The sequence below is a fragment of the Sapajus apella genome, unplaced genomic scaffold (genome assembly GCF_009761245.1).
Source record: "Sapajus apella isolate SASKATOON/1434 unplaced genomic scaffold, GSC_monkey_1.0 scaffold3, whole genome shotgun sequence".
Lineage (NCBI taxonomy): Eukaryota > Metazoa > Chordata > Mammalia > Primates > Cebidae > Sapajus > Sapajus apella.
This window is the reverse complement of record NW_022436943.1, coordinates 55844137-55863227: the sequence shown is the minus strand read 5'-3', so window position 1 is coordinate 55863227 and position 19091 is coordinate 55844137. Positions and strand designations below refer to the sequence as shown.

General features: G+C 40.5%; 1 protein-coding gene across 2 annotated transcripts in view; it reads left to right on the top strand.

Annotated features, from left to right (window-relative positions):
• The window catches only part of TMEM71 (transmembrane protein 71), a 48585-nt gene that overhangs the window by 19627 nt on the left and 9867 nt on the right, over nt 1-19091 (top strand). For both annotated transcript variants that reach the window (XM_032253826.1, XM_032253827.1), the window contains exons 6-7: nt 8591-8776; nt 13682-13757. In XM_032253826.1, the coding sequence (XP_032109717.1) occupies nt 8591-8776; nt 13682-13757 (262 nt within the window). The remainder of the gene's footprint in view (nt 1-8590; nt 8777-13681; nt 13758-19091) is intronic.

Sequence of the window (19091 nt, the reverse complement as noted above, 5' to 3'; positions counted from 1 at the left end):
CCATTTTGCTATATATATATATATATATATATATATATATATATCGCCTCATCTACTTACCATTTGTTGTTATTGTTGTTGTGAGACTATTTAAGGGCTGCTGTCTTAGCAATTTTTTTTTTTTGAGATGGAGTCTCATTCTGTTGCCTAGGCTGGAGTGCAGTGGTGTGATCTCAGCTTACTGCAACCTCCACCTCCAAGGTTCAAGCAATTCTTCTCCCTCACTCTCCTGAGTAGCTGGAAATACAGGCACAAACAACCATGCCTGGGTAATTTTTTGGATTTTTAGTTGAGATCAGGTTTCGCCATGTTGGCCAGCCTGGTCTCAAACTCCTGAGCTCAAGTAATCTGCCCACCTCAGCTTCCCAAGGTACTGGGATTACAGGCATGAACCACCGTGCCTGGCCCTCTCCTAGCAATTTTCAGGAACACAATACATTATTATTAACCCTAGTCATCATGCTATAGGCTAGATTTCCAGAACACTTTCATCCTGTCTGGAACTTTGTACCCTTTGACCAACATCTCCTCATCCACTACCCCATCCACTCATGACTTTTTGAAGCTGTCTCTTCCACTCAGTGGTTACTGCTGCTCCAGGAATGGCTTACTCAGGCTTACCCACAGCGTGCCTTTTGGAGTGCCCATCCATTGGTTCTCCCCTATTTTTTCCTGGAGCAACAAGGCAAGTCTCTTTTCAGCTCTAAGGCAATGTAGGAAATGCTGCTAGGACACAGCAAAAGTGAACATTGAATCACACAGTGAGAGAGAAGCTGTAGCTCCTCTTCCAGTTCCCTTACAGTCCTCTAATAAAACCAAGAAGACCAAGCCTCAGTTTAGAACCTTTGTAGCTTTCAGGTTCTCTACCATTTGCTATACTCTCTTTGGTTTTAGCAAGGTTCTTCTTAACCAAGAACAGGCTCAGAGCTTTCTGCTACACCAGTATTTGGAACACACGAAATAAGGTTACGTTTTCCATTGTACTGATTTTCACCTTTACTTTCTGTTTAGGGTATTTCTGTGACTGATACAAAGATTGCTTTAAAGTAAAAATGTAGAATGAGATAATTTTAAGAAAATATTAAATGGCTGAGAGCAAGCAGGTTCCAGGATTTGGCAGAAATCAGGAAAATGATGTCTGGATGACTAAAGTCTGAGAATCGCTGTTCTAAAAGCAGTATTTCACATATATAGAAATTAACATCTAGTTTTTCCATCGTTGTCTCTTCAAAATATGTCCAAACAATTTCAAAGTGATTGGACCACAGCAATGCTGCACGTGCATGAGGTATCTTATTAAAATTCTCATGGTTTCCAAATATCCTCTAAATATAACAAATCAAACTACCTCCATCCAAAATCAGTAATTAGTCAACCTGGGTGCACACAGGACTTTGAAATCTCTCATCTCTGCTGTCAAAGTAATCACATCCTCCCCAGACTTCTTGCTTTCCGGATTTACCCAAGGCCCCATGACTTCTATCAGCAATTTATTTTTCTCTGGAAATGCCTAGTTAGAAGACTCCAGAAGAAATCAAAATTAAATTGTTTTGCTGTTTTCTCTCTGAGCAATGGATGCAATCAAACATTACTTCCCCTGATTTTCTTGCACTTCATTTTTCAGGCAAGAGGATGTTTTTGCCTGTTTTGTTTGTCCTCAGTTCACCCCTTTCCCAGCTGTGTTGACACCTTTCCTCATTAGTTGCAATTCATTCTTGAGCCACGGAATTTTGCAGCTACCCAGTTCCCAATACTGCAATTTGGGATGTTTTCCCAGAGCCTGTGAGTCATAATGAAGGAGAGTAGAGGATTCACACAGGGAGGACTGAACAGGATGGGCTCTATTTCTGCCAGTCCTAGAAAAGGCAGGATGACTCTGGGCAAGTCACCTGAGCTTGAGCTGCGTGCCTTTCTCCAGAATGCATGCCTGTCACATAAATATCTTTGATGGCAACATCTGTATGTGACTTTGGGCTTCTCTTTATAGCAAATAATGCCCATTTTTATATAAAAGGATAGGGAAGACGTGCTTAGAAGATACAGAATCTTCCCAATGGAAGTAAATTACATCGAATTTAGAAATTGGGTGAAACAGAATGAAATAGGTGTCTTCAACAAAAATACAATGAGCTATTTGGTCATTTTTTTTTTTTTGCATTATAATCCTTTTATTTGTTATAAAGCTTGGAGAGGAAAATACACTGTCAATCAGGGAAAGTGAGTTTGGGTCAAATCATGTCTTTTCAGAGATGAAAAAGCTCCTTAATCATATTTGAATGTTAAGACTTCTTTTGTGGTTTCTCTGTTGAATATCATCTTTTCTTTTAGAAAATTCTGTGTACAGTTTCCAGGATTCTATATAGGATACATTTTTATTTCATCCAACTCTCAGCAGCAAAGTTCTACGTTCAACTGGGCAGTCCTGGGAAACAGCACAGGGATCTTTTTACTGTTGTCATAGACTCCTCCACATCTACCCAGATTGCAGTTAAGGGACACTCATGAATACATAATTAGCCATGGAAGTTCCCAGCTCTTTCTCACTTTCACATTGATTTGATCAGCTAGCCTCCTATTTTTTCTTAACAGCTTTATTGAGGTGTAATTGCTATACAGAGAACTGCACATATTTCATGTGTACAATTTTATGACTTTAGACATATGCAGATACCCCTGATTGCATCGCCACAATCAAGGTAATAGACATATCCAATATGTCCAAAAGGTTCCTCTCTCTCTCTCTCTCTCTCTCTCTCTCTCTCTGTGTGTGTGTGTGTGTGTGTGTGTCTGTGTCTGTGTCAGTGTGTGGTAAGAACATAACATGAGAGCTACCTTCTTAATAAATAGCATATTGTTAACTACAGGCACCATATTGTAGAGCAGATCCCTATAACTTATCCTTCCAGCAGGACTGAGACTGTATTTACATTGAACAATGGCTCCCTATTTCCCTCGCCCCAACCCCTAAGCCCTGGCAGCCACAATTGTACTGTCTGCCCCTATGAGTTTGACTATTTTGTCCACCTCGTAGTAGGAGAATCATGCCGTATTCGTCCTTCTGGGACTGACTTATTTCACTTGGCATACTGTGCTCCTGGTTTATCCATGTTGTTGCAAGTGGCAAGAGTTCCTTCTTTTTTTAAGATTGAATAATATTCCATTGTCTGCATATACCACATTTCCAACATCCATTCATCTATGGATGGACACTTGGGCTGCTTCCACATCTTGGCTATCATGCACAGTGCTGGGATGGGCGTAGTCCAGGACCCCCTCAGGAGCCTGGTCATTACTGGATGATCTGTATCTTTCATTTTCTGTCGCTCCTTTCTCTATGGCAACCGGCAGGGATGTATCCACAGACTGCTTTGTCAAGCTGCCAAAGGCTATGTGTAGGGTGGTACAAGGACGCCTGCAGGGTTAGTAGGAATTCCCCCGTCCAAGATCCCCAGCTCAGTATCCAGGCTGTGGGACCACAGGTGGAGCCAGCCCACCAGCCATTCTCTTCTCTTGAAGTCTCAGTCTTAGCTCAGCCTTAGCCTCTGTGGTGGTGAAAACCAACCCACTTTCTCTATACTTTCTGTACCCTATTATAACAGGCCCACTTTAGGTTTTGCAAATAACACTACATGTCTTAACCTTTCACCTCTTACCAAATTCTCCATAACGTTTATTGAATGCTAACTATGAGCTGGGTACTAATTGCTGGTGTCTGGGACAGATGAAGTGACCTTTCTCTCACAGAGTCTTTCGTCTAGTGAGGGAGCAGACACTAAATAACCCAAAAATTACACAAATTATGTATTCTATTGTCTGTATTTCTATAACAATTTTAAAATCATAAATTATGACTGTCCTCTGAATGGAGAGAACAGAGTGTTTTGACTAAAGTAAGCACAATCAGGAAAATACAGACACGTGATCCCCACTCGAAGCACCTACCGGAGTTGTCGAAAGGACTCTAATGATGCAGTTGCCTTAGACAGTTAGGTACGCTCTCTCAATGACAGGGTTTCTCAGCCTCAGCATCATGGTATTCTGGGCCAGGTAATGCCTTGTTGTGGCACCAGTCCTGTGCATTATTGTGTGCTTAACAGCATCTCTGTCCTCTGTTCAGTAGATGCCCATAACAACCCTCACCTCACCCGAAGCTGTGAAAACATAAACTATATCACCATACTGCACCATGTCCCCCGGAAGGAGATTTCACCCCATATTAAGAACTACTGTTGTATGAGGACCCCAGTGTCTCTTAGAGCCCCATAGTCGCTCAGCTCCTAGAATGGGAGACTGAGAATCTCAAAAATCTCTCACTGCTGAGTGAGCATTTTAATACACAAAGCATTTCATGTTACATTCATGCTCAAATTTTTTTAATGACTCCAAATGCCCACAGAGTCAATCTTAGCTTGGAGTCATGTGACATGAGACCCCACACGATGTGACCTCTGCTTATCAGCCCAGACAGAATAATCTCCTGGGACTGACTTCACGCACATGCTTTTGTCCAGCTGCACAGGAAAACACTCTTATGGGAATCAACCCTGATCTCTCATAGATGGATGTCTTATAATTTCTCTTTATCCACACGCACCCTCTTCCTCTCTGCCAGAACTGTCCTCTTCCTGCTGCCTAGGTGGAAGAACTCCTACTCATCCGTCCAGTTTTCAATGAAGCACTGCCTCCTCTGTGAAGCCTCCCTGGACTTCCCCCAAACAGACTCAGACACCCCTTCCTAGACTCCCACCTGATAACTTGTTCCAGCCTTCATTGTGGCAATTACCTCATTGCATCCTAATTGTTCATTTGCATGTCTGTCCCTCTCCAGATCCTTAGTAGGGCAGGGCAGTATCTAATTTGACTACCTTCTTTCAGGGCAGCATTTGCAGTATATACAATGACCGCATTGAATGACTACGTAGATCTTCCTGGCCTGTATCAACGCAGCATCCTTTGCATTTGTTCTCCCCTTACTTTTCCTCCACTTCCCAACACCTCTGGCTGGGACCGTCACTGGGGGCTGCCTCAGTCTTTCCTCCTAGCTGGTTGATACCTTTTCTTAGTCATTTTATGCTCCGGACAGTCCATGACAGCAATCAAGGCAGAGAAAGTTTCTATTTATTAACTGGGGCTGTTCAGATTCCCCTGTTTTTTCCCCTTGAAGTTCCTACTACACAGTAAAAATCACCTTTTTGATTCTTTGATTTCTTCCTCCTTGTTTTTCTCTTGTCCCTGTCTCTAAACCCTTCTCAGGAGTGGTGGCTGTTCTCCACTAGGTCCAGTTGGTGTCTCCCAGAGACCCTCTCACCATGCCTATCCAGTCTGTGATGGGGCAGGGGGCAGAGAGGGGCCTTTTCCCTCCGCTGGGGCACTTTCTTCTAATCCGTGCTGCAGTGAAGTCAGGGCAATTAAGCAACTGTATGGGATAACGCTTGTGCCTAGAAATGTCTGGGCAAGTTTAGAAACCTCTTCATGGTATAGCAATTTCCTGTATATCTAATTCAAAGTAAATATTACCTTTCCCAAGGTCAAGTAACAAGCTCCTTTTATTATAGAATGATAAATTCTTTAAAATCCCTTCCACCTTTAAACATCCTTTGATGACTCATCGGCACCCTCCTCCCACCCCCCACTCTGCAAGAAGTTGACTATCCCTTTTGGTCGTGTAACTAGGGACAATATCTATTTTAATGTTTATTAGTGATAGAAATTTCAATTCTCTCTATCTATACTATATGTTAAGATGTTTACAATTTTGCCTTTTCTCCTTCAGTGATCGCAGCTGTAAAAAAGTAGACATTACTGCCTTATTTTACATGAAGAAACTCAGGGTCAGAAAAATTAAGCAAATTGCCCTGTTACTAGTATTACAATGTATGTTCCAATCTTTCAGATGCCAAAGTCCTTGAAATTTCTACCAAACCACGTGTCATCTCTTTTTAGCAAATGATAATCTGTTTCCCCTGTCCATAAGTGATGCCTTCTTTATCGATTCCCACTGTTGACTCGTGTGTACACACACACAGACACACACACACCCAGGCCCCCTAGATTTCAACTTCTTTGGGGACAGTGTCTTATTCTCCCTTGTTCCCCTCCCATCTAAGTGTCCTACAATTTGTAAGTTTACCAAATATTTGCCCAGCCAATATGCCTACTTCCCTTAGTCATGAAATCATGGACCATAGAAATGATTGTCCTATTTAGACAAGAAGCAAAAATAAGGACATACTAGGAGTATAAACAGAACCCCCAAAAATAAAAAACAAAAATTTTACAGGTCTTCAGAGTTTCCCCCAAGGTAAAATAAATTAGGACGATTTCTCCAAACACCATGCCTCCTGCTCAAAGCCTAAAGCCAGACAGTAACCTCATGGCTGCCCCCATTGTCTCCCACTGCAGGATTATCTTTTTTTGAAGCACCATATTTATTCTCCTTACCCATGGGAGATTATCCCTCTGTATAATTTATAATTTTAGATTGTGAGCTCATGTCCTTTGGGCTTTATCTGGGGAAATCTTTGCAGATTGGCTTACAGTGTGTTTTCACTGAGAGTTTTTATGTTGGCTTCTGGCAGATGTCACAGGGTTAGTACCAGCTTGGGACTTTTTAAAATATTAACTTCTCAGGTTAGTATAAATTTTAACTCAAAACCCACTTACTTATAAAGCGTTAGGGGAGACATTTTCTCCCACTCATTACCTAGGCCAAAAGAGATAAGCTTTCATGGCTTCTCCTAGAACTAGTGGGCAGATGTTTTTTCCTAGACATGTTTTTATTGAGGAAGCAGCATTTTGAGTCCTATCGGTTTCAGTTTTCTGCCTCTCTTGAGATCAAGGCCTTTTCCTTGTCCCTAATGTCAGTTAATCCATAGCCTTTGATTACTATGACTTCTAAGGCCCTCTCCCCACCCCTTTTGGAAGCTTCATCCACAGCACATGCTTAGAGTTCTAGGTTTCCCTGGCTTGGCCTTTGGGAATAATTCCTTCTTTTGAGCTCAGCTATAGAGTTAAAGAAAAATAACATTTGTCAGGCATGTGCAATCTCTTTTAGATGTCAGCCTAGAAAATACCTACATCCCAAGGCTACTTTTTCTGAGTGGCTTTGCTTCCAAGTCAATGAGCTCTAAACTGGCTCAAATTTTTACCCAAGATCACAAGAGTAAAGTTAAGTCCTGGAATATGATACAGAGAACTCAAGACAGAACCAAGAGAATTCCTAGGTACATTTATGCCAGATGAACCAAATGAGAGACTTCCAGTGGTAGAGTCAGAGGTGTGGTGCTTAACTTTCCCTGTTGTTGAAAGGCATTTTTAACACATTCATCCTTTCCAAGGAAGCTTTGGCTTGGGGAGTGTTGGATCCCTTAATCTCTGACTCGAACTAAGAATCAAGGATTAAAATTCATTCCTTGTTGACCTCACACTGAAGACACCAATTGTTATGAGGAGTCATCTTAGCATGTTCAACACTTGATGTTGCATGCATGCTTTTGCAATAAACTTGACTTTTTTGTGAGAATGTCAGGCTAAGTTTAGGGCCAGTAAAATATATTTATGTATGAATCATCATAGAAGAAAATGGGTGCATGTTCTTGAAGCTATGTATGTATGAAATAGCCTCTTTGAATAAAAAATTTAAACAGATGGTTGCTATATTTTATCCAGCATTTCAGTGTATTTTATAGAGGGAGAATTTCCTTCATGACACTTATCACAAGATATTTTCTCCCCTGTCTCCCAGCAGTATGTAAGGACAGAGATGTTGTTCTAATTCACCACTATATCCCAGCAGCTAGGTCAGTTTCTGATACACAGTCACATTCAATAAATGTTAAATGAATAAATGAATTAGAAGTAGAAGGAGTTGACTGCTAAAGTTTGGTCCTATAAAGATAGGAGGTTCATCTGACTACACGTCTTTTAAATCCATCTATATAAACCTCAATGTCAGTGAAGATGCCTCTGGCCTTTGTTTATCTCTTCACCGGATACTTCTCTTTAACCTTCAAAGATGATGACAAATTGAAATGCTATCTGATATGTTTTACCTGTGTCCCCACCCAAATCTCATCTTGAATTGTAACTCCCACAATTCCCACGTGTTGTGGGAGGGACCTGGTAGGAGGGAATTGAATCATGGGGATGGGTCTTTCCCATGCTGTTTTCATGATAGTGAATAAGTCTCACGAGATCTGATGGTTTTATAAGGGGTTTCCCTTTTTGCTTGGCTCTTATTCTCTCTCTGTCTGCCTGCCACCATCCATGTAAGACAAGACTTTACTCCTCCTTGCCTTCCACCATGATTGTGAGGCCTCCCCAGCCATGTGAAACTGTGCATCTATTAAACCTCTTTTTCTTTATAAATTACACAGTCTCAGGAAAGTCTTTATCAGCAACATTACAACAGACTAATACACCATCTCATCCAGAAATCCTTCTCCCATCCCACTATGGTAGTGCAATAGTGTATCAATGATACTATTTTTTTGAATATTAGGAACTAACTGTGCATTGAGGAGTCAGTGAACACTCATGCTCTCTCTCCTTCTCTCTCTCTCTCTCTCACTGAACCCCTCTGCCTTTCCAGTAGGTGATTTGGACTGTTCTTCTCTGCCTGATGACTGGGAGTCAGGGAAGATGAATGCAGAGTCTGCAATAACCTCTTCCAGCCACATCACATCTCAACCTCCTGGAGGAAACTTCCACGACTCATCTCTTCATTCCCAGTTGACAGCTTCTGAACATTTCCAAGAGAGTAATTCAGATCATTCAGGTGAGTTCAGGTTTTTAAAATCTTTGCCACACCCAAAGAATTCTTCCTTTCAGAGCCTGAGAATGACCAATGTGGCCTTAGGAGCTGGTACCAAACTGTGGGAAGAGGGGAGGACATGGGGCCTCTGCTAGAGCCCAGATGACCCTTTGCAGAGAAGATGACTGCCTTCAAGTGTCATGTTAGAGGCACCAGAAGCACTCAATCCTCGCTGTTCTATTAAAAAGAAAATCCTGCCGGGCGCGGTGGCTCAAGCCTGTAATCCCAGCACTTTGGGAGGCCGAGGCAGGTGGATCACAAGGTCAAGAGATCGAGACCATCCTGGTCAACATGGTGAAACCCCATCTCTACTAAAAATACAAAAAATCAGCTGGGCATGGTGGCGCGTGCCTGTAGTCCCAGCTACTCAGGAGGCTGAGGCAGGAGAATTGCCTGAACCCAGGAGGCGGAGGTTGCGGTGAGCCGAGATCGCGCCATTGCACTCCACCAGCCTGGGTAACATGAGTGAAACTCCGTCTACTAAAAAAAAAAAAAAAAAAAAACAAAATCCTGAGACTAGTTTGTAAAATGTTAGGCTTCAATAAAGCAAAGTGGAAGATACACAGATGTTTGCTATTTTAATTCTTAGCTGTGCAGTGGACATACTACACAAGAAGAAAAAAAGGCCAGGCACAGTGGCTCATGCCTGCAATCTCAGCACTTTGGGAGGCCAAGGTGGGTGGATAACCTGAGGTCAGGAGTTCAAGACCAGCCTGGCCAACATGGTGAAATGCCATCTCTACTAAAAATACAAAAATTAGCTAGGCATGGTGACACACACCTTAACCACTGCTACTTGGGAGGCTGACGCAGGGAGAATTGCTTGAACCAGGAAGGCTGACGTTGCAGTGAGTTGCAATCACAACACTGCATTCCAGCCTGGGCGACAGAGTGAGACTCCATCTCAAAAAAAGAAGAAGAGGAAGAAGAAGAAGGAGGAGCGAGGGAGAAGGAAGAGGAGGAGGGGGAGATGGAGGAGGAGGAGGAGGAGGAGGAGGAGGAGGAGGAAGAAAAAGAACGAAAAGAACATTCTTTATGTTCCTGACCACAGAAAGTCAAAAGATAATAAAGGCATTTGGTATAAATTTAGCAAGCATGTCCCTTAATCTCTAGTTTGCTAATGTCAGATTAAACATGTTTGGACATGGTGCTGCACCAAGGTGAAGAGAGCTCACTCTGTCATTGGCTTGCTGAGATTAAAAGTCCAGCGCCCTACCCATTAGCTATAACTCAGAAGCAGTTTACCAAACCCTCTCAAACTTAACATTTTTATCTCTACATGGAGATGATCATAATTCCTACCTTGTAATAACTAGAATAACTCACTTAAAGTACTTAGCATACTGTGTCATGTCTACTGAATACCAAGTAAATGTGAAGTTATTGTTACATAAAGTTGAAGTTAAATGGAAAAAATATTTTCTCTTTATTTCCTTTCACAAAATCATAAGTATTCACTTCACTGGCCGTCACCCTTCTCGTCCTGAAGATCAGTATGCTTTCTTTATTGTGTTACCAGTGTAGCTACTAGACAAGTCTCCAGTTCTCGTCCTGAAGATCAGTGTGCTTTCTTTATTGTGTTACCAGTGTAGCTACTAGACAAGTCTCCAGTTCTCGTCCTGAAGATCAGTATGCTTTCTTTATTGTGTTACCAGTGTAGCTACTAGACAAGTCTCCAGTTCTCGTCCTGAAGATCAGTATGCTTTCTTTATTGTGTTACCAGTGTAGCTACTAGACAAGTCTCCAGAGTTTTTTGTTTGTTTGTTTGTTTGTAATGTTCCCTTTCCAGATGTTGCAATGACAGATTATTAACACCTAAGGAGGCTCAATAGCTACCTCCTCCAGGGAGCCCACCCTTCTTGGCACTCCCCTAGCTCCCAGGATTTCTCTTTCTCATGCCCATTATTTGCACTGTTACTGTGTGTTTGCTTCTGTGAGCGCCTTAAATATGAGCACTAGATCCTAGTCATCTGCGAATTCCAAAATGCCCACGTAGGCACAGAGATAATGCTTTATCGCTGATGGACCAATTAATAACTGCGCTACCTCCATTTTACAGATAAGAATACTCGGATTCAGACAGGTAAAGTTAACCTTTGTACTCTTTGCTCAGAGTTTTGTCAGAACAAATATAACCTCTTGGCTGTGTCTGGAGTATCTCTCCTACCTGCTATACCTGGGTGGCTCCCCTACTCTTCCTCAAGCCTCCAATTAGATGAGACTTCCTCTATGCGCCTTCTCTACCCCCTTCTGGCTGGTGGTGTTAGCATTTTACTTCCCCTTGGTTCTCTGGCACTCTATTTTCCGCTATAGAAAGCGTTTATTGTCCTCTTTCTCACTGGCCTATGAAGTCCTGGGTGGACAAGGTCTCCATCTTCCTTTAAGTCCTTTGCATGTAGGTTTTGCATGTGTGTTCTGTTCCAGGTGCTAAGGATATAGGTAGGTACATCATCTGTATCAGTTGAAGATTTTTGAGTTCCAGTGGATGGAAACCCAACTCAAAGTGGATCAGTCAATAGGAGAATGTATTGACTCATCTTAATGAAAATCCCAGGCTTATAGAGCAGGATCCTGTCATTCTTTGTCTTTTGTCCTCTCTTCTCTTCTGTGTCTGTTACTCTTTAAAAGGTTGTTCCAGACCAGCCTAGCTGACATAGTAAGACTTTGTCTCTACAAAAAATACAAAAATTAGCCAGGCATGGTGGCTTATGCCTATAGTGACAGCTACCCGGGAGGCTGAGGTGATAGGATTATGTGAGCCCAGGAGTTGAAGACTAGCCTGGGCAACATGGTGAGACCCAATTTCTAAAAAAAATTAGCTGGGCGTGGTGGTGCATGCCTAAAGTTCCAGCTACCTGGGAGGCCGAGGTGGGTGGATCACCTGAGCCTAAGAGGTCAAGGCTGCAGTAAGCCATGATCATGTACTGCACTGCAGCCTGGGCAGTGGAGTGAAACTCTGTCTCAAAAAGAAAAAAAAAAGAAAAAGAAAAGAAAAAATCCTCCTTCCATGGTGGAGCCTGGTGGCTCTGTGCCTACACCTTTCCAGTTTCCTGTTCAGCAGACAGAGCTTACATCTGTCTAGACTAATGACAAGAGGTCAATAATTGATTTGTTGGTTCTGGAAAGGGCTGTTTCACATTGACAAAACCTTGTTGATAAGTATGTGAAACTCCAAAAAGCTTGAAAGGAAAAAAAATGCTTGGAGGAAAATCAGAAAAACTCAGTCACTTCAGCTAAACTGTGCACCAAAGGTGGGGAGAGGTGATTCCACAAGGAAAATATGGGCACTGTCCCTGGAGAACAGGAACTAGATGCTGATTATTTTCTCAGTGAGCTTGCAGTCCAGTGGAGGAATATAGAGAAATATCACAGAATTTTTAATTCAATGTGGAAAGAGAGTTAATGAAGATATGAACAAGGTATAATGGGAGTCCACGGAGGGAGCAGCTAAGGGCCAAGGAGGAGCTAGTAGAATCAAGGTGGGCTTCCTGAAAGAGGATACACTTGAGCTGAGCTGAAGGAGGTATTCAGCAAATGGCTACTTAAGGAAGGAATCCATGAATAACTCATCCCAAATCACACAATTCATCTTTGTAGATCTCAAACTTAAACCCATTCATTCTTCAGTATCCAAGTCTAGTGATCTTTGCAGTTTTTCAAGCTGGATTTCTTTCTGTGAGGAAATTTTTTCCAAACTCCACATAAAATCAGGGAAGGCTAAGAATAGAAACACACTTTAGGAGGATGGTTGAGTGTTCAATTGAACTCACAATAACTTAATTCACAATGTACATGAACGACTGTACATTTGCAGTGACATAATTTACTACTGTGATTTTTTGAATTGCCAATCTTCAGTATTCCACCCGCATTATGGGCTAAGTAAGTTTTGTTAGCTGACTCAATCCTCATTCATGGCATAAATAGCAAAAATAAATGCATTCATAACATAAAGTCATTCCAAGTTTTAAACAACTGTTGCAAAATTGAGCTTTTGAAGCATTTGACCAACATGAAGTTGAGATCTGTTTATACTCTCCTTTAGGTTTTTATGTGGTAATCCTTAAAACAGTTTTAATTTGTGTAAGGTGATTAGAATAATCCTGAGGTTCATGATTGGTTCAACTCTTATGCCTATAATTGCTGGATGATTTGTAGTTACTACTGTGGCTTGGCAGTACTGAAATATTGTACTGATTGCAGAGACAAATGTTTCATAATATATGTTCTCATTTTTGGTCTTTAGAGACTTCCAGTATACAAAGTTGCAATTGCCTTTCCCTGCTCACTTTAGACAAAATGTTATGTTCTGTCTAGATGCGGTTTTTTAATCTTGGCTGTGACATCTCATAGCTGTGTGACCTTGGACAGGTTCATCATTTCTTTTAGTCTTGTTCTTCTCTTTGCAGAACTAAGATAATGGCATCCACCTCACAGGGTTGTGGTGCTGTTTAAGTGAACTAACGTATGAAAGCTCTTTGTGAATTATAAGGCACTTTACAGATTTTAGGCATATTATCATTATCATCGCAATCGCAGAGTTAGGTTTCTTACATTATCCTAAACTCTACAAAGCCTTTCCCCAAAATGAAATCAAAAGGCAAGTCCTAAGCTATGTAAATAGTTTTATAGTTTTATTTTATAGTGATTGAAGAAAGCAATTATTTGCAGAAAATTGTCCAATGACAGCCCTGTCTAACATTAGGTAATTTTATCTTGTTATTTATAATGCATCACTTGAACTGACATACATTCAAAAACTTTTTTTGTTTTTGGTGAGTAGAAGGGAAGTTTGAGATGATTTTCTTGTTCCAAGATGATTGAATCAGCAATGATTTCTTATTTATTTATTTTTGTTCTTTGTATTAGAAACCAGTTTGTTGCAAGAAGTCTGCTTTCAGGCAATCCTACTTGCTGTGTGCTTAATGATTTCTGCATGTGCAAGGTAATTTGGATTTTATTTTCATACAGTGGTATTTCATAATTAGTGAAGCTATAATTGATTGATAATTTTTCTTGCCTTATTCCACAAAACATTTTAGGTAGCTCTGTGGTTAAGATTTATTCATTTGTCTGTCCATGGTATGTACCCTGCTATCTCTCACTGCCCGTCTCTATCCTGTCACAAAGCATACAAAACCTAGAAAGGAGGGTAGGCTTAGTTGCTCACGCCTGTAATCCCTGCACTTTGGGAGGCTGAGGCGGAAGGATCACCTGAGGTCAGGAGTTTGAGACCAACCTGACCAACATAGTGCAACCCTGTCTCTAGTAAAAACACAAAATTAGCCGGGTGTGGTGGCGGGCACCTGTAATCCCAGCTGTCAGAGGTTGAGGCAGGAGAATCCCTTGAACTCGGGAGGCATAGGTTGCAGTGAGCCAAGATCACGCCATTGCACTCCAGCCTGGGCAACAAGAGTGAAACTCTATCTCAAAACAAAAACAAAAACAAAAACAAACCCAGAAAGCAAACAAAACCTAGTGTACCTTGCATAAAGTTGTATCGTTTTTTGTCCATGAAAGAAGTGGCTCCTGTTACAGATATACTCCAAGCGTCCCTGCCTGGAGTTCAAAGGAACTTGAAGTCCCCACTATGGGACTTAGGGTCCCTGCAGAGACTCCACTTTCCCATTGTATCTGTATATCCCCACGTAAATTGTCTCTTTATGCCTTCTTATAGGTATGTTTGTTCTCTACCCTCCGGCCTGCATGTTCTTCCTCTGCCTTCTTTCCTTTCCCTGTCCAAATCTCCAGGGCAGTGATCAAGTTCCTTGGTGCTAAGCCCACTCCTGTCTCAGGGCCTTTGCACTTGCTGTTTACTCTGCCTCTTACAATCTTTCTGTAGATATCCTTGTTACATGTGGCGTTACTTCTTGACAAAATCAAAGAGAGATCTTCCCTGAAAATCCTGTATAAATAGCATGTCACTCTTTGTCACATGTACCTTGCTTTACTTTTCTTTAGAGCACTTACTATCCCCTGACCTGTGACGTGATTATCTGTTGAAATTTTAATGGGATCTGCTTTTCCCTACAAGAATATGAGCTACCTGAGAGCAGACTTTGGGGACACATTGTGTGTCTCCCTCACTTCAGAATCCTCAGTGCCCGGAGTTCTTCAATATTTGTTGAATCAATGAAACAAAGGTGAATAGAACAGTCCAGGGGTCTTTATGGTTCTTGAGCTCTGGACAAAATGGGCTGCCTGCTCTCAAGTCCCACATTTTGCGGGTCAAATACAGCAGCATCACTTGGAGGAGTTGCTTTTTAAAATCCAAAGTCCTAGATCCCATCTCTTGAGATACTAATTTAGATTTACTGAGAATTGGTATTTTAAAATAAGCTTCCCAGATAATTATGAGGTTTGCAAAACATTTTTAGATCACAATGGGACCAAAAGAACAAAAGTGGAGTTAGGGGGGCGGGGTGGTGCTCCTGTAGTTAAAAATAAATTTGCAAAATTCTGCATTCTATATCCCAAGTTGGAGTACCATGATGTGCATTAGTATAATAATCGGTGAAATAATGTGGTGAAGGAACACGTCTAGCTTCATTTGTGTTTTCCAAACTTCCAAGTTGCTCTCGGAGCCCTTTCTTTTCTTTCACGGGACTATAAATGAATATTCCTTAGGTTAATGTTTGTAGATACTCCTCCCTTAAGAGGTCCAGCTTAACTCTTAATCCTTTGAGGGAGGGCTGCATTTAGAACCTTCCTCCAGGGAGTAGAGTGAGGAAAGCAGTAAAAAAGGTAACTCTTCAGCGGAGAAACTGGACCAACACTGCTGCAACTGTTTGAACAAGTCAGTATTAACAGGGATAAGCCATGTTGATTGCATGTCCCTTTGATGCAATGTGGTGAGAATGGCACTTTACCTCTGTGGTCTTCCAAACCCCAGTCTATCCAAAAGAAAAACAGCAGAAAAAGACAAAATGAGGAATATTCAACACATTATCTGAGCAGGACTTTCCAAAACTGTCAAGGCCATCAAAACCAAGGAGAGGGACAAACTCTCAGAGCCCAGAGGAGCCTAACAGACACGATGACTACATGTATGTGATGACCTGGATGGGATCCTGGAACGGAAAAGGAAAAATCCAAATGAAGTGCAGAGTAGAGATCATAGTAATGTACCAATATGGGTTCCTTCACTGTGCCAAACATACCAGAGTAATATCACATGTTAACAGTAGAAGAAGCTGGGGACCACGAGAACCCTCTGTCCTAATTTTGCAATTTCTCTGCTTATCTAAAATTATTCTAAATAATTTCATTTGAATTAAAAAATTGACTCAAAATGTATAGATGTGGGCAAGAACATAGGTGTTTCTCATAGAGATGTAAGTGATAGATGAGAGGCATGAACACCGGTATGTTTGTATATACAGGCTGAGTACGCCTCATACAAAATGCTTGGGACCAGAGTGTTTTGGATTTTGGACTTTGGGAATATTTGCATATACATGATGAGATATCTTGAGGATGAGACTCAAATCTAAGTGAAATTCATTTGTGTTTCATATGCACATAGCCTAAAGGTAATTTTACACAATATTTTAAATAATTTTGTGCACCTGTGGCATGAAGTCAGGTGTGGAAGTTTCCACATGTGGCATCATGTAGGCATTCAAAAAGTTTCAAACTTGGGGGCATTTCAGGTTTTGAATTTTTTATTTAGAGATGCTCAACCTATATATATATGATTCAGAAAAAGGCAAGACAAATCAATTATTAAGATGTAAGAATAGTGATTTATTCCAAGGGTATAAAGTGAAAGGGACAACCAAGGAACCTTACAGGGTGCGGAAATATTCTGTATCTTAATCTGGGTAGCAATTACAGGTGTTTATATAAAAAATCAAAATCAAATTGTACACTTTATAGGCTGTGCTGTATGTATGTCAGAGCTCATTTTAGAATAATAGTTTTAAAATGCATATAAAGAGATTTCCAAAAGGATATTCACCAGATTTTATTAACAACTTCTGTATTATGGGATTTTTCTGATATTTTCTTCTCTTTTTGTATATATTTGTTATCTCTCTCAAATTATTCACATTTTGAAAATAAAAACAATAAAAATATTATTCTTTTTTGAAACAAATCTACCTAGTGACATCATCACCCATCATATTGGCAAAAATTCAAATGCTTGGTCACACTTTTTTGGCAAGGCTGTGAAGTAAAAGACATGCTCCGTCATTGCTGTGAAAAAATTCTTTTTTTTTGTTGAGATGGAGTCTTGACCTGTCACCCAGATTGGAGTGCAATGGTGCAATCTTGGCTCACTGCAACCTCCGCCTCCTGGGCTCAAATGATTCTCCCCGCTCAGCAACCTGAGTAACTGGGATTACAGGTGTCCATCACCACACCCAGCTAATTTTTGTATTTTTAGTAGAGATGGGGTTTCACCATGTTGTCCAGGCTGGTCTCGAACTGACCTTATGATCTGCCCACCTCAGCCTCCCAAAGTGTTGGGATTACAGGCGTAAGTCACCGCACTTGATCAACAATTTATTCTTAAAATCCCTGAGTAGGGAGGTTCAATCATGTCAACCAGGTTTAAAGTTTCATGTCTCCTTTTACCTGGCCATACCTTTTCTAATAATTTATTGTTCACATACACTAGCACATGTGTGAAATGACATATGTAACCTGCTATTTGTTGCATTTTTAAAGTTTTTAAAAATCATTTTTCAGTGTACTTTTAGTAGTTTTTAGTATATTCACAAAATTGTGCAACCATCACCACTATAATTATATAACAATTTCATCACTGAGAAAGAAACACTGTACCCATTATCAGTTACTCTCCATTCCTTCCTCCCCCACACCACTAATCTACTTCGTCTATATGAATTTGTCTATTCTGGACATTTCCTACAGAGTTATACAAAATGTACATTTCTGTGTCTGATTTCTCTCAGTTAGCATAATATTTTCAAAGTTCATCCATTTTGTATCATGTATCAGTACTTCATTCTTTTTTATGGACGACTAACATTCCATTGTATAGATATACCGCATTTTGTTTACCCACTCATCAAGTCGATGGGCATTTGAGTTTTTCCCACTGTTTGGACATTATGAATAATGTTGCTATGAACACTTATGTACAAGTTTTGTATGGACGTACATTTTCATTTTTCTTGGTTAAATATCTAGGAATGAAGTTTCTAGGCATATAGTAAGTCTATGTTTAATATTTTTAGAAACTGCTGAAATGTTTTTCAATAGGACTGCATCATCTTACACTCCCACAAGCAATTTATGAGGAATCAAAATTTTCCTCATTCTTAACATTTACTATTGTCTGTCTTTTTGACTAGAGCCATCCTGGTGGTCATTGTGGTTTTGATTTGCATTTCCCTGATGGCTAATGATGTTGATCATCTTTCCACGAGCTTATTGGATGTTTGTATATCTTTTTTTTACAGAAATGTCTGTTCAAGTACTCTGACATTTTTAAAACCAGGTTGTTTTCTTATTGTTGTTAAGTTAAAATATTCTTTATATATTCTGCATACTAACCCCTTCTCAGATATGTAATTTGCAAATATTATTCTTATTCTGTGGATTTCCTTTTCACCCTGTCCAATGTGTTCTTTGATGTGCAGAAGTTTTAAATTTTGATGTAGTCCAATTTCTCCTCTTCTCTTTTTTTGTGGTCTGTGCTTTTGGTGTCACATTCAATAAATCGTTGCCAAATCCATTGTCGTCAAGTTTCCCACCTATCTTTTGTTGTGTTTTATAGTTTTAGCACTTACATTTAGGTTTTTAATTCATTTTGAGTTAATCTTTGTATATGGCATAAAGTAGAAGTTCAACCTCACTCTTTTGCATGTAGTGTTTTGAAGTGGAAAAGCACGGGTCTTCCAACTTTTTTTTTCTTTCTCAGGATTGTTTTAGCTATTTGGGGTCTCTTGCACATCATTTTGGCAATAGCAAAAAATAGAAACAACCCAAATATCCATAAATAGAGGACTGAATAAATTACATTTGTCCACACTGCAGAACAATGTGCAGTTATGAAGTGCAATAGAGATAGATGTCGTAATAAAGTTAGAGATGAGGTGGGGGGGAGAGAGGGGGAGAGAGAGAGAGAGAGAGAGAGAGACAGAGAGAGAGAGACAGAGAGAGATTGATTTAAAATCTGTACCAAAGAAGAGGACTTTCAAGATACAAATTATTAATAATAACTGGTAAGTGCAAGCATTGAATACGGTTGTCCATCAATACCCAAGGAGGTTTGATTCTAGGGCTTCCCTTGGATACAAAAATCCTT